Below are 23,406 nucleotides of genomic sequence, written 5' to 3'. Positions count from 1 at the left end.
CTGTGACCTCCTGACCTTCAAACACACCCGTGAAGCCCCTCACGCCTTCTGCTCTTTCCCCACTTCCAATCTGCCTGCGGGTCCACCCTATCTGCCCTGCGAGTGCAGCTGCCGCCCCTGCACCCTCTAGGTCCCCTTGAGGTGCCGCGCCTCCCATCTGAGACCTGCGCGTCTAATACACCCCGGCAGTTCATCTGCTCTCCCAGCCCCCCTCAGACCCCACTTGTAACACGGCTAAGTAACACATTATGGGCCCCGTACGCGTACGTGTTTTCCCGTGCCAACTCATCCAGCACCTTCCCATTTTCATTGCTAAAACTAAAAGATGACCACTCGACCCCGTGCCTTTCTTTCCCGTTGAGTGACGTTGAAGACACCTTAATTATAAACGATGACATTTGTCCAATCTGAGGGGAAAGCAGAGCGTACAGAAACGTCACTGTCGGCCGCGGGTCCTGAGCGCACCTGGGTTTGGTTCTCAGCTGAACGAGCATCTTGCAATTGTGTGTCTCGTCCATTTAAGCGGGACATGTGCGCCAGACCTCCTGCAGATTCAGGGCTGTGGGCGGCGTTCCTGAAGCCCCTCAGCCGCGAGGAAGCAGGCCCAGGAGAGGGGTGCCTGTTCCAGAAACACGAGGATGAAAGCTATGCTAATGCCAAAGGAGGCTCAGAGCAAGGAAAGGGCCAGGAATAGAAAAAGATTCTGTATTGAGAGGATGGGCGCGGTAGCTCAGGCCTGCACTCCCCGCACTTGGAAAGGCCAAGGTGGGTGGATCACTTGAGGCCAGGAGTTCGAGACCAGCCTGGCCAACATGGCGAAACAGTGTCTCTATTAAAAATATTAATACAAAAAAGCTGGATGTGGTGGCCCACACCTGTAGTCCCAGCTACTTGGGAGGCTGAGGTAGGAGAATCATGTAAACGTGGGCGGTGGAAGCTGCAGTGAGCTGAGGAAAAGAGGAAAAAATCCCACAGAAACTGACTTCAATGAACACGATTGAGGCCCGCTGCGCACCGAGTCCTGTAGCTCTCCACTGTCTTTGAAAACACACCCTCCTACCTCATTTCCTCCTCTGCCTCCACCTAGGGCAAGACAGGCTTGACCTGATGGTCACGACTCTGCACGACCATTTAGTCTTAAATAACTGAGAGTCAAGGATCTAAGAACACTCATGACTCAAGGGCTCGGGAGAGGCTCTTTAAATTTGCTCTTTTAATGCATAAAGCAATCCATATTGTGTATTACTTTCTGGAAAAGAGTTAAACTCAAATATCTGAAATACTTTCCATTATTAATACCAGGTCAAAAAAATGCCACAGCCAGAAAAATTTATTTTAAAATAGAAACATACATACATTAAGCTTTAAAACAACTCTCAAACAAAAGAGGAAAGAGCCTTTGATCCCAGAGTCCACATGGAATGAATTCCATACGTGTCTGAAAGTCACATAAGGAGCACTTAAAAACCACCTGAAATGGAAATCCGACAGCCCCCCTGCCTGTGAGGGCTCCCGCGCCTGCCAGCGTGAGAACACAGCTGACCCCCACTGGACACTCACGTGCCGGGAGCCACCATAGCTCAGGGTGACTGGCAGCGCCCAGCTCAGTGACCCAGACAGATGTTCGTTCACACGTGGCGGGGGGAGGGGACATCGTAAGCGCATCCAGCTCCAAATAGGACGGTGTGAAGGAACTCGGGAGGGGTCTGGGCAACGTCCAGAGGGATTTTGGCAACACAGAAGATGCAACGTCTAGGAATTCCGCCAGATGCTTCCAAAAACACTCACTGACAATTCAAGGTGCAGCTGCCCCAAGGGTGGGCGGCCTTCAGTCCGCGTGGGGCGTCCGCGTGGCCTCCTCGTAGGACTCCCCGAACTCGTTCACTCTGCGTTTATCCACAGGATAAAGCCTGCAACGACACCCCCGAGCAAATCAGCAGCACGCCCCGCTGCGGGAGCTACCTAGGGCCTGAGAGGAGGGCGCAGTGCGCCTGAACCCTGTTCCCATAAGCTGCCACGGTGAGCGCGTCAACGAAGTCGAATCTGCAGAACGTTTACTGCCGACAGCCTGAGGAGGGGTTTGAGCTGTGTCTCGTTCAGCCAGGCCAGGCCAGCGCCCTGCTCTCACGGAAAGGGAAGCCTGGCTGAAAGGCGGCCCGGAGGCTGCACGGGCTGCCTTCTGCAAACCGTGCAGCCACAAAGACCCCAGTGATCAGGACAGGAACAGCCACGTTCAGGAACCGTTTCATCAGCTGTGAACGCTTGGCAGGGCACAGTGGCCTCTGATCCTGAGAGGCCCAGAGGCCTGCCAATATGCCCCCTGCTTATGGACAAAGCAGCTGTGGTGTGAAGGGCACAGCCAGGCAGCCCTGCACAGCACAGACAACACAACTACCGGGTTTCCGCTTCAAAACAGACCTGCTGCCCACAAAGGGCCCTGCGGTGCTGGCCAAAACACTGTTTGCAGGCCTGGAGCCTGAAACACACAGAGCCTGAGCATGGCACGGTTTTAGGCACGCCCTGGGCCACCTGTGAGGATCTGGGAGCGGCCTGAAGGGCTCCGGTTGAGACGCGACCCTGAAGAGTGACAACCACAGCAGGCGCAGCAGCGTCCAGGGCTCTGCGGCTCAGACGACCTAGGGGATCTGAGAAGGGTGAACGTGGGACCAGAGCCATGCCCCGGGTGAGTGCTGCTGATGGGGAAACAGCCCTTCAAGCTGAGACACAGGCCTGGGCCCCCACGAGATAGCAAGGGGGTGGGTGGGGGGTGAGTGACTCGGCAGTCCGCTGCCAGGCCTGGAGAGCTAGGCCAGGGGGCCTGCCAGGCACTACCGTGTGGATGTGCCAACTGCACCTGGACAAGGGGTTAAAACAAACAGAACAACGCCAGCCTCACGCTGGCTGGGATAGGGGTTGGGTGCCATGTGGTGAGGCCGCGTGTGGAAATAGGGAGGGGATGGGAGCCCTGTGCTCCCCAAGGGACGGCACCCCAGACCTAGGCAGGACCAGCCAGGACAGCCTGGGGGAAAAGCATCCCCCTCCGGCACTAGTAGTATGGCCCCAGGCCGAGGGGGCCATGGTCTGGGAAGGGTGCAGGGAAGTGCCACGGCCATGGTGGGTCGTACCACGACCGTGGTGGGTCAGTGGTGGCCTCCTGATGTGGGGAGATGGAAGAGGGTAACTTGAGGGCCAGAGAAAGGACACAGCCAAGAGGCTCTGAAACACTTGGTAGCAGGCCTTGGGGGTGACACTCACTCCTTCCACTCCTGAACAACACCCTGGGCGGGGACTGGAGGTGGGGGCAGAGCCTGCAGGGGTTGGGATACACCCTTTCCCAAGGTGAGCCGTGGTGCCCAAGAGACACCTCAGATCCCTGGCGCCTACCACCGGCAAGGCACCGAGCTGGAGGCAGCTTTTGCTACGGAGAGGTCAGATGTCAGCCCTAGAGGGGAAGTGGCAGACCCAGGGTAGGGCCTGAGCCTCTGCATAGCTGTCAGCCTTCAACCTGAAGGCCAAGCTGGGAGGTCCACACAATTTAGTCTTGGGAGGCCCTGATGGCTGGTTTGAGGGTGTGAGCAAGTTCTCCAGTGACATTCTGCCCTGCAAGGACACACAGCCCAAGAGTGGCCCAGAGTCTGTTCCCGATGCTGGAGACCTGGGCCCCAGGCCAGCCGGCTGGACGCTTCGAGGCTAGCACCAGGCATGCAGGAGAGTTAAGCCGTGCTACGGTTTCTGTTCTGCTCAACAGCGATGGCAGTGCACAGGTAAACAGCTTAAGGAGAGAAACCTGCTTCAGTGGCTAATCCGTAATTCACACAGAAATTCAAATTTCTGAAGCACAGCGAGGAGACAGAGCTGGAAGTTTCTCGCCGCGTCGCATCATGGGCAACTGGAACCCACGTTCAGGCAACACAGGAAAAACCACCACCTGCAAATCATCTTTCTCCCCAAACGCAGAAACAGGCGCTGTCCACCCAGCAGCAGGGCCGCGCCGTCGAGACGGCCCAAGAGCCGAGGGCACTCACCAGCGCTGGTACAGGTAGACCAGAAACACCACGTCGTCCCGGAAGCAGGCCAGCCGGTGAGACGTGGGCATGGTGATGATGAAGGCAAAGACGTCGTCGATGAAGGTGTTGAAAGCCTGCAGGGCCAGACGGGAGGAGGGAGAGCCCCGGATGCTGGGGTGGAACCCTGCCGTTTTTGGTGACCTAACCAAGCAAACCGTTTTTGGCAGATAATTCTACCTGGGGCTCCTCCCCCAGGACTAGAAAACGGGCAACGGGCGAGGCCCTTTGCTCCCTCGTGGGCTCCCCCCAGCCACGGGCCCCCGACACCCACGGGCTCCGCCCAGGCGCCCGCATCGCGGAGCTCAAAGAGAAGGGCCTGAAACCAGAGCCAAGGGCAGAGCTGCCTGACCGCCTGGGCACTGCCCTTTCCTCTGGAGCCTGTAACTGACTTCAGAAAAGTCAGGATCCCGTCACATTAACTCAGCTCTGCCCACAACACTAAGCACTTCTAATCCCATGGAGCCAAAGGGGCCTCCGCAGCTCTGCGGCGGGGAACGCTCACGACCCATGGGACCTGATTCCTGCCTGGGAGGCCTGAATCCACAGTCCCCAGGCACCGGTCACTGGGCCACAGGAGGTCTGTGTCTTTATACACTTGCTAAGAAGAAACATAAAAACCAAAAAGAAAACTGAATCTGTGACTCCAAGTGAGGGAACCCAGCCTTTCAGGTCTGAAGTTATTCTACGGCTCCTCACTGTTTTTAAAGGAGTCTCTTCAGCATTTTTCAGTGACAGGGATGGCCGCAGAGGCGCTCTGGGCAGAGGCGGCCCCTGCGATGCTCTTGCTGGAAGATGCCCCTGCTCACGCTCTGCTCAGTGAGGACGAGGAAGTCCTCACAGCTGCTGCACTCACTTTGTAGGTGAAGGCCTTCCAGGGCAGATGTGCCACCGACTTCAACTGAAACAGGAGAGACAGGCACAGGTCAGCTGCGGGCGGCACGGGGGAACGGGCGCGGGCGGCACGGGGGACGGGGCGCGGGCGGCACGGGGGACGGGGCGCGGGCGGCACGGGGGACGGGGCGCGGGCAGTACGCGGCGCCGCCTTACCTTGTAGTTCACAAAGAGCTGGGGCAGCATGAAGAGGAAGCCGAAGGCATAGACCCCTGCAGGACGACAGAGAGCACTCATGGGTGTGGAGGGCCGGGCTGCCACGTCCACGCAGAGCGGGCAGAAAACAAGGCCGCTACCCGGACAACTTCAGAGTTCCTCACGTGACGCAGCTCTCTGGCTGGGAAGTTTACCAAAAGTCTAGGGCCACTTCGGCACCCTGGGGCTGTGAGGACACGGCCTCCTGACCCGAAAGCTCTCACCCCAGGGGTCAAATGTGGGACTCTCACCCAGAAAGATGGCAGTCTGGGTGCCCCCGGCTCTGCAGCAGACAGGCCCTTGCCCTTAATGCTCATGAGACCCCTTCCCAAAGAGACCACAAAGCTGCAATCGGGGCTGGTCTGGTGGGGCAGGTGGGGGTGGGGGCAGGCGGGCCTCCCAGGACATGTGGCCTCCCAGGGCCCCGTGGGGGTCTCCACAGCACACTGGCAGGAGGGGCTCGCCATGTACCGGGGCCTGGTGCTTCCACTTGCTCTAAGGAACCAGATGGGGATGGTGGTGTTTTAATGCTTAAGTTTGTTTTCATGAAGAAAACAGACAACAGTCCCGTACCGCCCGACGACGTTTTGATCCAAGATGGACCACGTGTGCCAGGCTGGCTGCACCACACGGGCTGGTGTGGAGTGGCTGCAGCATCTGGGTGTAAGAGCACTCCCGCCGCGGTACGAGGACCTGCTTCTCAGAACCAGTCAGTGTTCTGAAGCCACACAGGGCTTTATCTGCTCACAGCCTTGGGGGAGCCCTGGGCACTGCAGAGGTGCCTGAACCCCGGGGTGGGGAGGGATTAGCCTCAAATCACAGGGGCGTCTGCCATACTGGGTTCAGTGCAAGAACAATTAAGGTGGTGCCTGCTGTAAACACTGTGACTGAAGCAGGGAAGCGCAAGAGCTCACCATTGACAAAACTGTTGATTAACCAGGAGTACCAGCTGAAAGGAAAAAGCAAGTTGTTACTTTGAAAAGCCCCATTTCTCACACAGCTTAGAATCTGTATTAAATCGACTAAAAATAACTCCACCATTAAAAATCCTCTAAAAACACCCAGGTGCTCTCAAGGCAGCTGGGCAGCAGTGCTGAGCCTGGGTCTCAGGTGGGGACAGCGCGGAGCACCCCTGCCCGGGCTGCAGAGGCTGGGGGCTCCAGGACCCTCTCGGCTCAGGGCCAGCCCCCAACCCGGGGAACCAGAGGCCGGGGGTTCGGGGACTTTCTCAGCTCAGGGCCAGCACCCTGCCCAGGCAGCAGAGGCCGGGGGTTCTTAGGGCCGGCAACCCCACCTGGGCCACAGAGGCTGGGGGCTCCGGGACCTGCTCGACTCAGGAACTCGGGGCCGGAACCCTGCTTAGGGAAGCAGAGGCCAAGAGCTCCAGGACCCCGCTCAGCTCAGGGCCAGCACCCCAATTGGGCAGCAGAGTCCAGGGGCTCTGGGACACCTCTCAACTCAGGGCCGAACCTCCCATGAAGCCTGGTGGCCAGTCAGCCTCTCATCATCTACACCTTAGTAGGGAGGACGTTGAGGCCCGGGGCCCCCCATATGTGGTAGCAGGGGCCGGGCCCCCTCCCAGGCGCCAGCCCGAGTGCCCTGGCCCCGAGCTGGCCTCCGGGCACGGTGCTCTGGCTCAGCCATCCAGGTGGATTTCTGGGGCGAGGGCGCAGCAGGGGGCTGCGTGCAGCCTCCTACCTCTTATACTTGATGTTCAGGAGTGAATAGACAGCACCCCCGACGCAGAGAGGGTACAGCAGGTAAGACAAGTACTTCATGGCCTGCAGGGAACAAAGGGGCTTCCAGTTAAGTCCCAAACGCCAAGTCTCTGTTAACACGCTGCACGGAACTCACCACCACAGGGACAGACAGAGCAGGCTGCAGCACTTGGGGTGGCAGGGTGCTGGGCAGGGGCGGCATGCAGGGCACTGCGCACGCGCCACAGCCCCGGTGTGCCACAGGTGCTAGCTCACAATAACCATCAATTCTGCCTGGTCAAAAACAACCAGCCTGCAACAGACCAATACACAGAATAGAAAGATACCTGAAAAACTGCCTTCTAAGTAATGCAGCTGAATCGCTGGCTCTATCTACTCTGATTTCAGCTTTACAACTCAATAAATTTGAGAAAAACTGGTGAACATTAAACCAAACTAAACTCATTCCTGTGCAGAAACGTTCTACTAAATCAAACGGAGACTTCCAGCTCCCCCAACAGCAATGGGGAAAGGTGACACCCTGTGCTGGGCAGCAGAAGCTGGGGGCTCTGGGACCCCTCTCAGCTCAGGGCCAGCATCCCCCTCTCTGGGCAGCAGAGGCTGGGGGCTCTGGGACCCCTCTCAGTTCAGGGTCAACACCCCCCAACCTGGGCAGCAGAGGCTAGGGGCTCCAAGACCCCTCTCAGCTCAGGGCCAGCACCCGACCCGGGCAGCAGAGGCTGGGGGCTCCAGGACCCCTCTCAGCTCAGGGCCAGCACCCCACCCAGGCAGCTGGGGCCCTCTCTCCAGGCCACTGTGCTGCCGCAGCCGTTACAGGCTTACTGACGGCAAGTGGTTCCCAGCAATCACAGCGGACACCACTGCCTGCCAGCTGCCTGGCGAACGTGACTCACAAAGGATGAAAACGTCCTACTGTAGGGTGACGCAGGCGGGCTGTGCCCACCAGGGCCGGGGAAAGAGAGTCTCCGGGAGCCATGCCCTTCCCAGTAAGAAACGTAGGTGTTACGTGTTCGCTCTCGGAATCTCTGCTCAGGGTGGGCTGCCCCGCACTCCACGGAGACTCGCTGCGAGCAGCAGCATGAGCCCGGTGTCTGAGGGCTTTGGATTTGCCTGGCATGCATGTGCCGCGAATCGCATGGACGTACCTGAGTGTCGTATTCCTCAGTCTTCCTCTCAGACTCACTGTAAGTGCCAAACTGTTGTGAAATTAAAGACTATGATGTCAACAGAGCCAGGGAAGGTATCGGAGCATAGCCGAGCTGGGACTAAGGAGCCCCGCACACAGCTGCAGGGCTGACCCAGGCTCTGGTCCTTCAAAGCCACTCACAGACAGCGCTCCAGTCCTGACCGGGCGAGGAGGCCCGAGGACAGGGATCCTCCCCGCCTCGCCCTGGCCCTGGGTCCCGCAAGCCACACAAGTGGGGTCAGTGTGGCCTCATTCATGTCCTCACGTGGTGACTCGGTTTTCAGTGCTGCCGCTTCAGTGAGAATGCCACAGAGTGCACAGGCACACCTGACCCTGCTCTGAACCAGCCAGCTGGGAGGAGCCACAGGGCAAGGCCGGAACCCAGTGGCTGTGCCCCATCTGCTGGGCTTTCTGCCCTCCCTCTGCCTACAGCACAGAAAAGTGGGGCCGTGACTGCTGAAGGCCCTGCTGCAATCAAGGTCTGTCTGTGGGTGTGGAGTCTCAACTCCGGCTCTGCCCAGCCCTCATCTGCCTGGGGGCCTCATCAGTGCTGGGCACTGGGGCAGCCACCAGCTCAGGGCAGAGGCTCGCTCCCTGGGGATCGCCAGGCCTGTACTGACCCAGTCAGCACCAGCCTCGGGAGGGCTCTCTGGGCAAGGTACCAAACCGAAGTATGCGCACTGGCCAGCCAGAATCCTTTCTCCCAGAGGCCGGCTCAGGCCCAGAAGGGCTAGCCGTCTGCACTGACGAGGGTCAGAAGTAGGTACATGATAGGGGAATCCTCAGGTGAACGGAGCGGCTATAGCTGGAAAGCCAGTGCAGCGTCCACCTCCGAGGCTCCCTGGACGGAGGCCGCAGGGAGTCATCCGCTGATGGCACCCTACTCTGTGCCCGGGGGAAAACCACAGAATCTTCAGGGAGGGCTCCTACCTGAAACTCGGGCCTTAGGCCTCTCCAAACAACAGTCATCTTCAAGGCCTTTTTCACTTTCCACAGCTGAGGGGAAGTCGGGAAATTGCTCCGTTAATATTCCAAGGTCAGGAGACCCCGAACAAATGACCCAGACAGTAACAGATGGGACCCGCCGCCCCGCCCAGTCCACTGTCCTCTTCCTGCCCCTCCCACAGCTCAGGCTGCACCTGGGCCTCTAATCCACGCCCGGCAGGTGTACCTGCTGGGGCAGGGGGGTCCACGGCCACTGCCCGGCAGACGGCACCACCAGTACACAAGTGCGGTTCTCTAAGCCACCTGCCTGCACCCAAGTCAGCCCCCACCTCTCCTGCCTGGCACCTGGGCAGCCCTGGAGCCTGTGTCGGGACCTCTGTGATAGCTGCCCCTCCTGGCTGTGTCCTTGGCTGGCATCGCTCATGGGGCTCAGGACTAGTGCCTGAGACGGGCTCAGCACTGTGACTCGTGCCTACGGAGGGCCCTCTGCCTGTGCTGCCCCAGTGCCATTTAATCCAGTTCTTCCTTGACAGGCATATGGCCACGCAGGCCCCCACCCACGGATGGGCCGTCTGCTGTGGGCCCTCCGACTCTGGCTCCCTGCTGGGTGGCACAGAAGCTGATGGAGGAGCTAGGCTTCTCACTCTGAAGGTCATCACCCCGCTCAAGGTGTTGCTCCCAAGCTGGCCCCTGCCCAACGAGGCTCCCTTTTGGCTAGCTTTCCTGAGCTCCCAAACAACCAGGCTGGAACCAGGGCACCGGGTGACTTCCGTCACTGCCCACCTGGCCACCATGCTCAGGTATCAGCCAAAGAACCAGCCTCTTGAGGCCCTGCAGTTTACCTCTCTGCTCTGCACACGGTGGGATTTCTCAAGCATGTGAAAACACTTTGCTCGGTGGACAGGGCCTCATGAACTGATGCCATCAGAACACCCACTTCCCTGCTCTCCACTTGTTCAAAGCCCTTAAGCCGCTGGCTGCCATCCCACAGCTTCCAGAACACAGACCACCGGGAACAAGCTTCCGCAGATCAAAGCCTTTCCTGAGTGTGCTGAGGCCCAGGGATCTCAGGCAGTTCAGGTTATCAGCTAAGACTCACCTCGATGGCAGCTCCAATGCCGGCCGGGACCAGCACCAGCAGGCTCGTCTGCTCATCCAGCAGGAACAGGAAGATGACCACGGTGCTGAAGCAGCGCCAGAGCACTGGGGACAGGATAGTCGGGCTGGGGGTGTGCAGAGCAGACCCTGCCTGTGCCCCCCAAGTCACACGCATACATATCCCCGCCCCCTCCCAACCCTCCACACCCAAGCAGCTTCAGGTACTCCCAGACCATGTCATCCCGTGTAAGGACAGTGAACCATCCAGCAGCCAGGACAGTGTCTTGAAGGCTGCTGAACGAACAGCTGGCCCCACGCCAGCTCCACAAACACACATCTGGGCCACACTTGCAAATGAGCATGGAGCATGGGCTGAGGTTGGATGACAGGGCCCCACGGCTTTGCTTCCAGTCCGGTTTTTTTTTTTTTTTTGAGACGGAGTTTCGCTCTTGTCACCCAGGCTGGAGTGCAATGGCGTGATCTCGGCTCACCGCAACCTACACCTCCTGGGTTCAAGCAATTCTCCTGCCTCAGCCTCCCTAGTAGCTGGGACTACAGGCGTGCGCCACCATGCCCAGCTAATTTTTGTATTTTTAGTAGAGACGGGGTTTCACCATGTTGACCAGGATGGTCTCGATCTCTTGACCTCGTGATCCACCCGCCTCGGCTTCCCAAAGTGCTGGGATTACAGGCATGAGCCACCGCGCCCGGCCTTCCAGTCCGGTTTTAATGCTAGTTCTGTGACAGGCATGCAGCTTTTCAAGCCTGCACTTGGTTCCTCCCCAGCTGTACCTCAAGAACCACCCCACCTCATTCAACACATCTCCTCCTCCCGAGTCCCCCCAGGGCAGGAGGGGAAGCGGATGCCATGAAGTCACACGACAAATGGTGGTCATGGCTACAGCCATTGTCTGCTGCATACCCCAGCTCGGGATGCCTGGAAAGACAGGAGGGCTAGGAGACAGCAGCAGGGAGCACCCAGGACCGCCTGCTTGGGCGTCTTTTCTAGGTGAGAAAAACCACCCATCTGGGCCGGACAGTGGAGCCAAACCCTCCTCACTCCTAACGACAGGACACACCCACTGCTCATTCTCTCGCCAGTCCTGACGCCGCCCCACCCCACGGTGGCAACCTCCACCTCTGCAAGGTCAGGAGGACCCCTCTCTCCCCACTTGGGCCCCCCACCATGGCAGGTACCCTTGGCCAGCAACGCTAGCCCCAGATCTTGGCAGGCCTACTGCCTGGCCTCAGAGGTCCCTGACCACCTGCCCTAACAGCCGCACACCATCACCTTGTGGGACCCCCACGCCCAGGCCTGTGCTGGATGGGGAAGGAAGGCCGCAGGACGGGGCGAGGGAACCAAGGCAGGGGACGCAAGGCCGCAGCCCCCCTCAGCACCCACGAGTGGCCCGGAAGGCTTGACAGGTCCACACATCTCTCTCCACAGCCCAGGCCCAGACCCAGACCCCACGCACGCCACAGTTCGCAGCCAGGCCCTGAGCGGGGCAGCTGGGCGCCCCACCCTGCTCTCGGGCTGTGGCTACACAGTGCAGCCTCGCCTCTCAACTGTGCTAAGCTGGGGAGGCTGGGCATGGTGGCTCATGCCTGTGGTCCCAGTTATGGCAAGGCCACGGTCACACCACACTGCAGCAAGGCTCCCTGGGTTTTACGATGCCTGATCTCAGCGGCTTCTCGAGAGCCAGGCACATGCTACTGGGGCTGTGTCTGAGCCATCAACCGCAGGCTCGCTCCAGTGAGCTCCCCCAGGGCAGAGTGTGCCTGAGCAGGGCCACGCTTGGGGCGCCTACCTGCCTTGGTGGACATGCCAATCATGCTCTTCTTCTTCTTCCAGAAACTGATGTCGTTTTTAAAGGCCAGGAAATCAAAGAGAAGCTAGAGAGAACAGACACAAAGCAACTCGCATCTCTAGCTGTTTTTATCTCCTGTGAGAGAGACAGAGGTCTCGGATGACCTGAGACTGCAGGTGTGCCCAGCTTCAGGACACATCAGGACAGATGCCCACACTCGGGACCCACGCCTTTACGTGCCCACCTGCCACGTCAGAACCTAGAATGCCAAGGTGGGCTTCGCAGGGGCACTCGTGAAATAAACACATCTTCAACTGGAACTGCTGGGAAAGCCCACAGGAGGTGGAGGCTCTGGATTCCACTGGAGCGTGGGGCCAGCTGGGTGCCCCTACCCTGCTCTGAGGCTGTGGCTATGCAGGACAGTCTTGCCTCTCAACTGTGCTAAAAACGCAGGGCGGCCGCGGGTAGTGGCCCATGCCTGTGGTCCCAGCTATGGCAAAGCCAAGCTGGAGGACTGCCTAAGCCCCGGGGTTCGAGACCAGCCTGGGCAACATAGTGAGAACTGTCTCAGAAAAAAGAATCTTAAAAAAACCAATCATACATGAGCTCCTTACAGTGACCTTTTATAAAAATCATTTAATTCTCCGGCATGGCTTTGGAAAGTTTTAGCTTGACTGACAGCCCAGGCATTCAGAACCGGTGCTGGCGGCACCCCTGGGTGGCTCCTCACCCTTCCAGCCTAACCACAGGCCAGCCCAGCAGCCACAGGACGGCTCTTCCTCCAGCGGCTCAACTCCACGGCAAACACCAGAGCACAGCAGCCTGGCTTCCCGTGGTTTGCTGTCTGTGGCGTGGTTTCAGGTGCCCACGGAGCAGTGTGATGAGACATTGTGGGGTGAGACCACACGCGTGTCACTTTACTACAGTACACTCATAACTGTCTGTTACCAGTTATCATTAACCTCTTACTGTGCTTGATTTATGTTAAACTTTATCATAAGCATTACCTAATATATTATATTTATAAATGTAGGATAAACCAGTCTTTCCAGGTTTTGGTTTCAGGAATCCACTGAGGGTCTTTGAATATATCGCCTGAGGATAAGGGGCACTACCGTACACACACAGGACTGACTTTTTAAGTTTAAAATCAGTGTGTTAGAATTTATACAAGAAAACTGCTTTCTGCTGGAGGCTGCCCAGCTCAGCCCCTGGCTCCGCATGGGTGTGTGGGGCCGGGCCGGGCCTGGGTAGGGACAGCGAGACACCTGCGCCTATTCCTGTCACTGGTGTGTACACTGCTCAGAGTGCTCTGGATCCGCTTTCCAAAACCGTCCCCAAAGCCAGCGCAGACCAAGTCTCCAAGGCTGTGGATAGAGCTCTGTGGTACCCCCTTTTCAGAGCTGGGAGAAACCGTCCACTGGGCCAATGGCTGCCAAGTGTCAGGTGTGCTGTCAGCTGAGTGATGGGACAGGACGCTTGAGGGCCACAGGGCTGGACACAAACCCCAGGTCCAGGGGCCCTACAGGAGGCCCGGGGCCCAGGGAGCCTCCCCAGAGCCCACGCCCCCTGCTCCCAGTGGACGACTCACGTGGAACGCTGCGACAAAGAAGGTCAGTGCCAGGAAGTACAAGTTGGTGTCTACAAAAATTCCTTTCACCTCGTCAGCATCTTTCTCTGAAAACCCTGCCAAGGGAAAAGAACATACCATGTGAAACAGGCCGTGCCAATCCTACCCAACATTACAAATACAGTTTCCAATACAAAGACGCAGGCTGCGCGCAGTGGTTCATGCCTGGTATCCCAGCACTCCGGGGGTCTGAGGCGGGTGCATCACTTGAAGTCAGGAGTTTGGGACAGCCTGGCCAACATCGTGAAAACTCATCTCTACCAGTGACACAACTCAGCCAGGTGTGGTGGCAAATGCCTGTAATACTAACTACTGGGGAGACTGAGGCACGAGAATCGCCTGAAACCCGGGAGGCGGAGGTTACAGTGAGCCAAGATCACGCCACTGCACTCCAGCCTGGGCGGCAGAGGGAGACTCCATCTCAAAGAAAAAAAAAATTAAATCCTGCCAACAGTTAAGGTTCATCTGACCAAAATCACGGCATTTCACACATTATGTTCTTAATAAAGCCAACTTCCAGACAATCAACCAGGTCATTTCCAAGGAAAGGAACGAGGTGGGCACTGAGGAACCTCCAGTTCAATGTCTGTGCAAGGATTTGCACCCGGAGGCATGGAGGTCCCGGCCCGTGTCAGGACCTGGATGCCTGAAGGGTCCCAGGGCAGCCTCATCCAGGCGCTGGCCGCGGGGCACGCACCGAACTGCTGCAGGGAGTACACGGCGTCCTGCATGTGGATCCAGAAGCGCAGCCGCCCCAGTGAGACCTTGTCGTAGGACACGGTGAGGGGCAGCTCGGTGGTGGAGCGGTTTATGACCTGCGGGAAGGCATGCGACTGAGCGAGGCTCGGGCCTCTCCCCTCACGGCCCTGCACCCAGCCGCCTGGCAGCCCTGGCCGACCCTGCTATCCCCGTTCCCATCCCTGGGCGGCCCCAGGTCAGCCATGATCCGGCCTAGCAAGCGTCCCTGGGTCCCTCCTCCTGTCACCATGTGACCCAGGCCCCAGTGCGCCGCAACCCAGCATGGGCAGGTCCCTACCACCAGACCCCGTGAGCTCAGCAGTGCTAGCAGGGCCTGGAATGTTTCTGCTGTGCGTGCCCCTTCAATTTCTAAGTGGCACAAGTCCTGGCGTCCGGGGGGTGGTGCTAGGAATCCATGGCCCAGCGTACAACGCTGAGCACAACCTACAGAGCCCCAGCCCGTCCTAAGAACCAGAGACCATGGGACACGCACAGCCCCTGCAGCACATAGGCAAAGTGCCCTCAGGACCTAACACATGGTGCAGGGGGTAGCCATGGGACAAGAGAAAGTTCTGGAATGCAGAACAACACGGGCGATGGAGTGCACATGTGGGCCTCAGAACCACGAGCACAGTCCTGCAGCCCGCCAGGGCCTTATGCACACAGGCTGCGGGCCAGGTCCCAGGGCACTGAAGCAGGAGGGTAAGGAGTGGCTTCATGAGGGCGAGCCCACATCCTACAGCAAGAGGCAGTAACCACTCTCCCTCCACGTGCTGGGAGATCCAGCGAGGACTGTGCTCTAATCCACCTGCCCTGCCTCAGGTCCTGACCCATCCCAGCGGGCACTGCTGGGGTCAAGGGTGTGGTGGAGTCACAGTCACAACCAGCAGGTGCCAGGTTGTCCTGAGAGCAGTTGCCAGATATCAGGGCACCCTCCACAGCCAAGCGGCATCAGTGCACGTGGACAGTGGCCTCCAAGTGCCCCTCGAGCTGCCAGGTGTGTCTGAGGGATGCCACTGCCTGGGGCTTCGTCTGGCATTGCCGGGTCAGCCACAGAAGGCGCCCTCTTCCTGTGCCTGCTGCATCCCAGCTGCCTGCTTCCTGTCTCAAGACAGCACCCCTCAAAACTGGCTCCGAGTGAGAAAAAGCAACAGTGACACGTGGGATTGTGATTCGAGGGAAAGGCTGCTGACGACCACTGGCACGCAGGTCACCACTGGCACAGGCGTGCCGCAGAGCTGCCCCGGGCCTGTAAGGGACCAATCTGCAGACACACATGGCAGCCTTCCGCAGCTGCCCGTCCCTGTCCACCGTTTCCTGAATGACTGCAAGGAGTCAGCGGCACGAGGCCCCACAGGCAGCCACCACGGGCAGGTGCTGCAGCTTCCAAAGCTCCCCATGGTGCATTTCAGCAGAACCTGCTACGTCCTGAGGTTTGGAAGCAGCACCTCAGCAAACTCCAGCAAACAGAGCAAGGCGCTGGAACTGCAGGGCCTGAGAGAGAAACTGCTCAGGGAAAGGCTGAAGCTGCCAGACCTGCCCGCCAGCCACTGCCTGCCGGTTGTATAGCAGCGGTCAGGGCCTGCTGAAGTGAAGGAGGCAGTATGTTAGGAACTGAGAGGGGTCTGAGGGACAGCCAGAGGGGCTGTTCCGAGAGCCACAGTCATCAGGAGGCAGCAGGGCCTGGGCAGATCAAAGTGGCCAGGAACCCACTCCCCGGGGTCCCAGCTGCACACCCCAGCAAGCTTCCTGCCCTCCCCAGGCCTGTTTCCTCAGCAAAAACAGAAAAAGGGCCCGCCTCAGAGCTACTGAAAGCCGTAAGTGGAAGAACACGTGGCCTGGTTCCTAGTGGGTGCCCCAGAGTGACAGCGATGGCCTGCAGGGAGGTGGGGCAGGGTGGCGAGTCCTGTAGGGTCCTAGCTGAGCATTCACCTCTGAACACTATAAACTCATCCGTGAAACAATGCCACAGCTCCCAGCACCACGGTTACAGGAACGTTCACAAAGTGCTTAGCACAGTGCCTCATGTGGAGTACGGGACTTTAAATATTAACCGCTTAAAAAGATCAAATGTTGGCCACACTTCCTCTACCCTCAAAGCAACCCTGAGAGAACTGGTGCTGTCACTCCATAACAACAGGGCACCAGAGCCCAGAGGGCAGCCACTTCTCTTCCGAATAGGTCTCTCTGCCTTGCCAGGGCCACCCCAGGAGCTGCAGCTCCCAGGCAGGGCTGTCACCCACTCCTCTGGCCCCCTGTGCAGGACCAGCCCTGGCAGGAAGCAGGAGTTTGCTCAGAACACTTTCTGAGTTAAACTACACGGCACACCAGGAGCTCACATGCAGACACCATCTCACACGGCACTCAGGGGCCCGCCCTCTAAGTGCTGCATACACAATCTTTCAGGGCTTTTCATCAGTGAGGACCCCACAGCCAGCTAACAGCAAACCCGGCGCACCCCCAGGCCCCCGTCACAGCCCTCGCACGCCCAAAGGTGGTGCTTCCCAGCACGGGTAAAAGCTCCACGCCAAGTGTTAGCGATGGCCCTGTCCATAAGGACGCTGGGGTGCTGTGGGCAGTCTTGGGGTCAGTGTCTTGCCAGCTGCACAACCAGTGGGCAGAGGCGTCGCTCACCATCAGGTCCTTGACGCGGTTGCTGAGCTGGTCGATAAACAGGATGGGGAGGTAATGCACGGTCTTCCCGAGCTGGATCCTGGGATTCAAGCACAACTTTCTGAAGTCAGAGCCAAGGCTCTCACCTTCTGATGCATCAACACATCCAGACACCGCATTTACCCCAGAGAAGTACCCCCAGGACTACCCTTAACAGCTTCTCAGTCACAGTGACCCCTGGGCACAACCTTTCCAAAAGGAGGCAGAGAGCCCGACAAGGCACGCACGCTTGTGAGACCCACTCCCCAGGAAGTGATGGGCACAGGTGGGAGGAGTGGGGGAAATCCGGGGACACGGCCACACAGTGGAGCCCAGGGCCCTCTGCGCACCGACACGGAACAGTCCCAGGACACGGCCACTACGCTTGGAGGGGCGAGTCACCTGCAGCCACTGGGAGGGGGTACAAGCGTGGGGGGCTCCCCAACACGTGGGAGACGGGGTGAGCTCAGTCAGCCAAACATGTGGATTCCAGGAATCACAGTCAACTGACGGTAAGTGATACTGATGATCTAAAGATTAACTTCCAAGTGAATCTAAACGAGCCAAGTTAAACCACCACAAGGGGAGCAAAGCGACACGTTCCCGTCGGCACCCTCCCCTTTCTCCCCATGGAAGCCTTCGAAGTCAGCAGCAGAGGGCAGGTGCCGCAGCCCGCAGCCCGCACCCCTTTCTTCTCCCTTCCGACCCTGTGCTAGCAGCACAGCCTCAACCAGGCAGCGGGAGGCGCTGGGGGGCCCGGGCAGCGAGTGCCTTGCCACAGAGCGGCTCCAGGACACAGTGACCCGCCGGCCAGCGTCCCGGCGACCTCTCCTGGCGCTCTCGCTCGGGGGCCGCACTCACATCTTCATGTATCGATGCACGTCGGCAGGCAGGGAGGACCCGTCGAAGACGAAGTTGTCCGCCATCACGTTCAGCGCCAGCCGCGGTCTCCAGTGGGACACCGGCTCATCCAGGGCACTCACTGGCTTCTTGTCCGCCTCGATCTGCTGCTGAGTGAGGAAAACAGAGGCCAATGTGGGGACAGAATACCGTGCTCAGACAGCAGGTGGTCAGCACCCTAACCTGTGAACAGAACCACCATGCAGACGGACAAACCATGCCCAGGACAGCAGGCGGTCAGCACCACAACCTGTGAACAGGGCAGCCACGCAGGCGGGCATGACTGGGGAAGGAGTCCAGCAGAGAGGGAACTGCGGGCCCACAGCTGCCAACTCCCCCAGACTCTCACCAAACACCCCCATCCTTATCTCCATGGAAGCCAAGGGGTGCTGCTTTGCAATATGTGGTCACGGGTCTCACCAATTCCTTTTTTGGAATTCTCAAACTAAGTGGGACCACTTCTCAGAAGCTGAGAAGGGCAACAGCCCCGTGACCTTGGTAGAAGACTGAACAAATTCAGGGCTAACACAGCCTTGCAGCTGTAAGGAGCCTGAAGGCATCGGCACGTCGGGTTGCCCTAACGTGGACACACTGAGGACTGTGCATGGCTCTTTGACGAGGTCAAACTGTAAAGAACACTCGCTGACAGGGAATCTTAGCTCATTTCAGATCTGACACATCCCTGGACACACTGTCATCCTACCCATTTCCTACCGAAAGATACAGTTTAGCGATACCTGTAATTTACATTAAAAATGAGTTTTCAGGCTGAGCATGGTGGCTCATGTCTGTAATGTCAGTACTTTGGGAGGCCGAGGCAGGTGGATCATGAGGTCAGGAGTTTGAGACCAGCCTGACCAATGTGGGGAAACCTCATCTCTACTAAAAATACAAAAATCAGCCGGGTGTGGTGGCACACGCCTGTGATCCCAGCTACCGAGGAGGCAGAGGCAGGAGAATAGCTTGAACCCAGGAGGTGGAGGTTGCAGTAAGCGGAGATCGCACCATTGCACTCTAGCCTGGGTGACAGGCAAGACTCCATCTCAAAAAAAGAAAGGGTTTTCATACCTCCTTACATTTGCCACCTGTAAGGGAGGCTCCCTGTGCTACATGCTCCAAACCCACCACCCCACCCACCTTTCAGGACGCTGGTGAGGAGGCCAGCCCCAGGTGAGGGTGACATGGAGGTTGGCAGGTGAGGGACGTTCCCGAGAAGACACAGACATGCACCGAGGGGCAGGAGCAGGAGTTGGCAGCTTCCAAAACCCCATCACCCCTGAGACATCGCGCTCTGTCTGGAACAATTTCACAGCCTCTTCCTGGAAAGCCTCCATCTTTGTTTTGCACTTTTTTTTTTTTCCTGAGGTGGAGTCTTGCTCTGTCACCCAGGCTGGAATGCAGCTGCGCCATCTCAGCTCACCACAGCCTCTGCCGCACAGGTTCAAGTGATTCTCCTGCCTTGGCTTCCTGAGTAGGTGGGATTACAGGCACCTGCCGTCACACCCAGCTAATTTTTGTATCTTTATAGTAGAGCTGGGGTTCCACCATGTTGGCCAGGCTGGTCTCGAACTCCTGACATCAGGTGATGCACCCGCCTAGGCCTCCCAAATGGCTGGGATTACAGGCTCTGGCATTGTTTTGTAGATTATCTCACCTTCCACTCAGCAGAGGTGGGTATCAGAATTCCTGTGCTTTATCCTTGGCCCGTGTTAATGATTACTTAAGTGACTTCCAGTTTTTCTCTGTACACATACCCTTCCACAGATGTACAAACTATACCTTGTACCGCTACTCTTTCCATGATCTTGAATTATATTCTTAGAGTAAAATCTAGGAAGAGCCTAGTCCTACACATAATGCAGAATGGGCTCAGCTCCTTCCCAGAGCTCCCGGTGAGAAGCTGCAGACCGGCTCTGTGGGACCAACGCCCCATCCCACCAGGAGGAGGCAGGTACCCCCAGAGACTGAGGGCCACCCTTGGGGGACTCTGCATAAAGAATGCCAGCAATCACTTCAACTGTCCCTAATTTTAGATAAAACTTGTCTGCAAACTCATGGGTATGATTCAGCTGAAGGTCAAAAAAGCATGCCAGTAACATTCCACAGGCTTTACTCCCCACAAAGTCGCTGGAGCCCTAGACAGTGCCTGCCTGTGTGGAGAAAGACCTGTCAGTTCTGATACGGAGGCAAAGCCTGTTGGTTCTCTCGGTAATCCACGAAGAGCCTCACCTGCACGTCAGATTCCCCAGTGAGCAGGTTGATTTCTTCTGGCTTGGGGACCATGTAGGTGGTCAGAGGACTGACCAGGTGCACCTGCTTCCCATCGTGCCATGGCAGGACCCCAGCGTGATGGAGGAAGATGTAGGCATACAGTGTCCCGTTATTTCTTGTTTTCTTTGGTACAGAAACATTAACTGTCCTGAAACAGAACCAAAAATCCTTTCCACTGCATACGTATGACATTCTGTGTCTAGAGACTATTCAAATCTCTTTATGAAGCTGTTTCAATCAACTAATTTTAGCTCAGCAGTACTAAAAACGAAACCCACCTGCCTGGGGTTTTACGAGTCCTGGGTGTGTGTGTCCCGAGCACTTGGCACAAGTGTGAGGGTCTACAACTGAAAGCAGGAGGGCCCACACTTCCTGCCTCCATCTTGGGAGGCTGAGAGGTCAATGACCTGCCTGAGGCCACAGGGCTGAAGCGGCCAGACGAAAGCAGCACCTGGGCCTGGCCAGGATACCAGCTGACCACACACACCGAGCAACACAACTCGGAAGTCACAGAAGTGAAGGGCAGGCAGCTGCAGGTGCCCCATGTTCTTCGGTCTACTACCGAAGTCTCAGAAATTTCACATGGGTAGTTTTCTTGAGTGTTGCTTTTTTTTTTTTTTTTTTTTTTGAGACGGAGTTTCGCTCTTGTTACCCAGGCTGGAGTGCAATGGCGCGATCTCGGCTCACCGCAACCTCCGCCTCCTGGGTTCAGGCAATTCTTCTGCCTCAGCCTCCTGAGCAGCTGGGATTACAGGCACGCACCACCATGCCCAGCTAATTTTTTTTTGTATTTTTAGTAGAGACGGGGTTTCACCATGTTGACCAGGTTGGTCTCGATCTCTCGACCTTGTGATCCACTCGTCTCGGCCTCCCAAAGTGCTGGGATTACAGGCTTGAGCCACCGCGCCCGGCCGCATTTTTAAAGATAAAAGGATTATCAACCACAAAGGACGGACTTTCAAGCCTGTCTGCCCTGGCTGTGCTGGCATCCAGGGTGAGCTGAGGAAAGGCCCAATGAGCTGCTCCAACCATAGGCCTCAGACCTGGCGCCTGGCTCTTTACCTTCACGCCAGGGCCCAATGTCCACACTACGGCCTCACAGAGAGCCAGGCACTCCGCCTATTTATGGCCACATCAGTTCCTCTTCCTCCGTAAAAATCTTTTTTTGGAGATGAGGTCTCGCTGTCACCCAGGCTGAAGTGCAGGGGTGCAATCACAGCTCACTGCATCCTCAACCTCCCGAGCTCAAGTGACCTGCCACCTCAGCCTCCCGAGTAGCTGGGATCACAGTGTCCATGCCACCACGTCCGGCTAACTTTTAAAATTGTTGTAGAGATGGGGTTTGGTCACATTGCCTAGGCTGGCCTCGAACTGCTGAGCTCAAGTGATCCTCCCACCTTGGCCTCCCAAACTGCTGGCATGAGTCACTGTGCCCGGCCTCTCCTTAAAAATCATACTGCCAAAGTTCTAATGAAAAACGCAAAGGGATCTAGGGCTTCTCACTACCCAGGAAAGACAGTACCTCTCCACCGGGACATCTAAGTGTCTCTCTTCAGGTGGGGCAGGTGGCAGGGATGTGTGCCTGAGTCCTGCAGTGACATCTCTGTGGAACGTGCACGTGGCGACGCCGAGGGGGGACTGTGTCAGGGGACACATTCATTCTCCCGCTTCCTCCCGGCTGGCGCTGTGCCAGGGGAAACGGTAAACTCACTAGCTGTCCTTGGTAACTGGTACAGGGCCCAGCATGGAAGCAGCATTCATGTCTGGGAAATCAAACCCAATGCAAGTGTAACCTGAGCATTTTTGAAAGGCGTGGGCAGTTACAACTGACAGGTGACCAAGCCAGCACTTCCAGCCTCTATCTCACCGAGGCAGAGAGAGGGCAGTAACTGGCTTGAGGTCACAGGGCCAAAGAGGCCGGCAGAACCCAGCCTGCCAGTGCCCTGCTGCCGCCTCCCCAGGGCACCGCCTCCAGTTACCCACAGTGACTGGCCACCTAGAGGGCGCTGAGTCCAGCATGTGCCTCCGACTGTCATGATTCTCTCCTCAAACACCTCCCAGGCAATGAAGAAGCGAAATGATAGAGTTGTGAGAAGCAAATCATACTTAAAATTATACTTATACAATTAAAAAAAAAAAGACCATATGTTAGACGTACTTTTTAAGTTACTCTACATGTTTGGGCATTGATCTATTCTCACATACGTCACATGTCACTTAATTACGGCCTTCTACAAAATTGCTTCCTCCATCCTCATCCCGTTTCCTGCGCAAGTAGCTTAAGCGGCCTACTCCCCCCAGGAAAAGACAAGCTGTCCCCGGCAGCCAAACTGCAGAAGCTGCCTGCTCCGCACCGGGTCGCCAGGCGGGGCCCCCGCTGCTCCCGAGCGACTCGGCCACGGCACACCCCACGGCCCCGGACTCTGCAGAGAGCTGCTTCCTACACCACACGTCCCCACCCGCCCCCTTCCAGGGGGACAGTCCTCCGGGTAAAACCGGCGACCGCCTCCTGGCTCTCCGAAAGCGGACTGCTCAACACTCAACGGGAGTCATCTTTCCCCGTTCTCGGGCACCTCGTCCTTCGCCCGTACCTCTCAAATTTGGACTCCACGTCGAAGTCTTCCACGTTCAACACCAGGTCGACGTTGTTCTCAGCGCCCAGGTGGGACCGCGTCGTGGTGTACACGCTCAGCTGCCAAGGAGCGGCGCCGAGTCAGCCGGCCGGCCGGCAGGACGCACGGGTACCCGGGGCCAGCCGGGGGCGGAAGACCCGGCCGCTGGGGACCCGGGGGGTTCCACCTGCACTCGCGGGGACACAGCTCGAGCGGGGACGCGACGGCGGCGGCCGGGGCTGGGAGGAGAGGCCCCCGCCGCAACCCACCCGCCCGCCCCCGGCCCCTCACCTGCAGCTTGGGCCGCCGCGCCAGGTACGGCTGGATGCAGTTGGCGTCGCCGGAGCACGGGCGGGTGTAGACGATGCCGTACATGACCCAGCAGGTGTGCACCACGTAGACCACGAACACGCCCACCACCAGGCTGGTGAAGGAGCTGCGGCCGCTCCACATGGCCGCCCCGCGCCCGGCGCCCCCGGCGCCCCCGGCCCACCCGCCTCTCAGCCGCGGGCCCCGCCCGCCCGCCCGCCGCGCCCGCCGCCGCCGCTCACGGGACAGCCGCCGCGCGCCGCCGCCACCTCCGCGGGGGAACGACTGCGCCGCGCGCCGCTGCCCGCCGGCCGCCCCGCATACTCCGGCCCCGCTCCGACCTGGCGCCGCGGGATTCGCCGGCCCCGCGCGCCGCTTCCGGGCCC

The 23,406-nt window shown here is 58.3% G+C and overlaps 1 protein-coding gene across 4 annotated transcripts; it reads right to left on the bottom strand.

Annotated features, from left to right (window-relative positions):
- Nucleotides 1-1,303: 1,303 nt before the first annotated feature.
- Nucleotides 1,304-23,238, bottom strand: CLPTM1L (CLPTM1 like). 4 transcript variants are annotated; one of them, XM_074387466.1, is made up of 17 exons: nucleotides 23,003-23,238; nucleotides 22,691-22,791; nucleotides 20,058-20,247; nucleotides 17,790-17,938; nucleotides 16,911-16,989; nucleotides 14,236-14,353; nucleotides 13,500-13,594; nucleotides 11,909-11,993; nucleotides 10,102-10,205; nucleotides 8,988-9,053; nucleotides 8,017-8,067; nucleotides 6,852-6,934; nucleotides 6,068-6,102; nucleotides 5,115-5,170; nucleotides 4,921-4,965; nucleotides 4,026-4,208; nucleotides 1,304-1,910 (listed from the first exon to the last, which is right to left on the bottom strand). In XM_074387466.1, the coding sequence occupies exons 1-17, from the start codon at nucleotides 23,162-23,164 to the stop codon at nucleotides 1,893-1,895; spliced, it is 1,620 nt and encodes a 539-aa protein (XP_074243567.1). In that variant the 5' UTR covers nucleotides 23,165-23,238; the 3' UTR covers nucleotides 1,304-1,892. The 4 variants fall into 4 exon arrangements, with proteins under 4 accessions (XP_074243567.1, XP_074243576.1, XP_039323670.1 ...); XM_074387475.1 differs by having other exon boundaries at nucleotides 17,790-17,935; XM_039467736.2 differs by having other exon boundaries at nucleotides 4,026-4,141; nucleotides 23,003-23,237.
- Nucleotides 23,239-23,406: the final 168 nt, after the last annotated feature.

This window comes from Saimiri boliviensis, chromosome 1, assembly GCF_048565385.1.
Source record: "Saimiri boliviensis isolate mSaiBol1 chromosome 1, mSaiBol1.pri, whole genome shotgun sequence".
NCBI lineage: Eukaryota > Metazoa > Chordata > Mammalia > Primates > Cebidae > Saimiri > Saimiri boliviensis.
This window is presented reverse-complemented; position numbering and strand designations above follow the sequence as displayed.

What these genes read in the sequence shown, in the direction of transcription:
- CLPTM1L (XM_074387466.1), bottom strand. Translation starts at nt 23,164, where the DNA reads ATGTGGAGCGGCCGCAGCTCCTTCACCAGCCTGGTGGTGGGCGTGTTC. An exon ending in GTACTCCCTGCAGCAGTTCG is followed by an intron (nt 13,595 to 14,235) that starts GTGCGTGCCCCG and finishes TTCCCTTGGCAG; the next exon opens with GGTTTTCAGAGAAAGATGCT. An exon ending in CTGAACATCAAGTATAAGAG is followed by an intron (nt 6,103 to 6,851) that starts GTAGGAGGCTGC and finishes TTTTCCTTTCAG; the next exon opens with CTGGTACTCCTGGTTAATCA.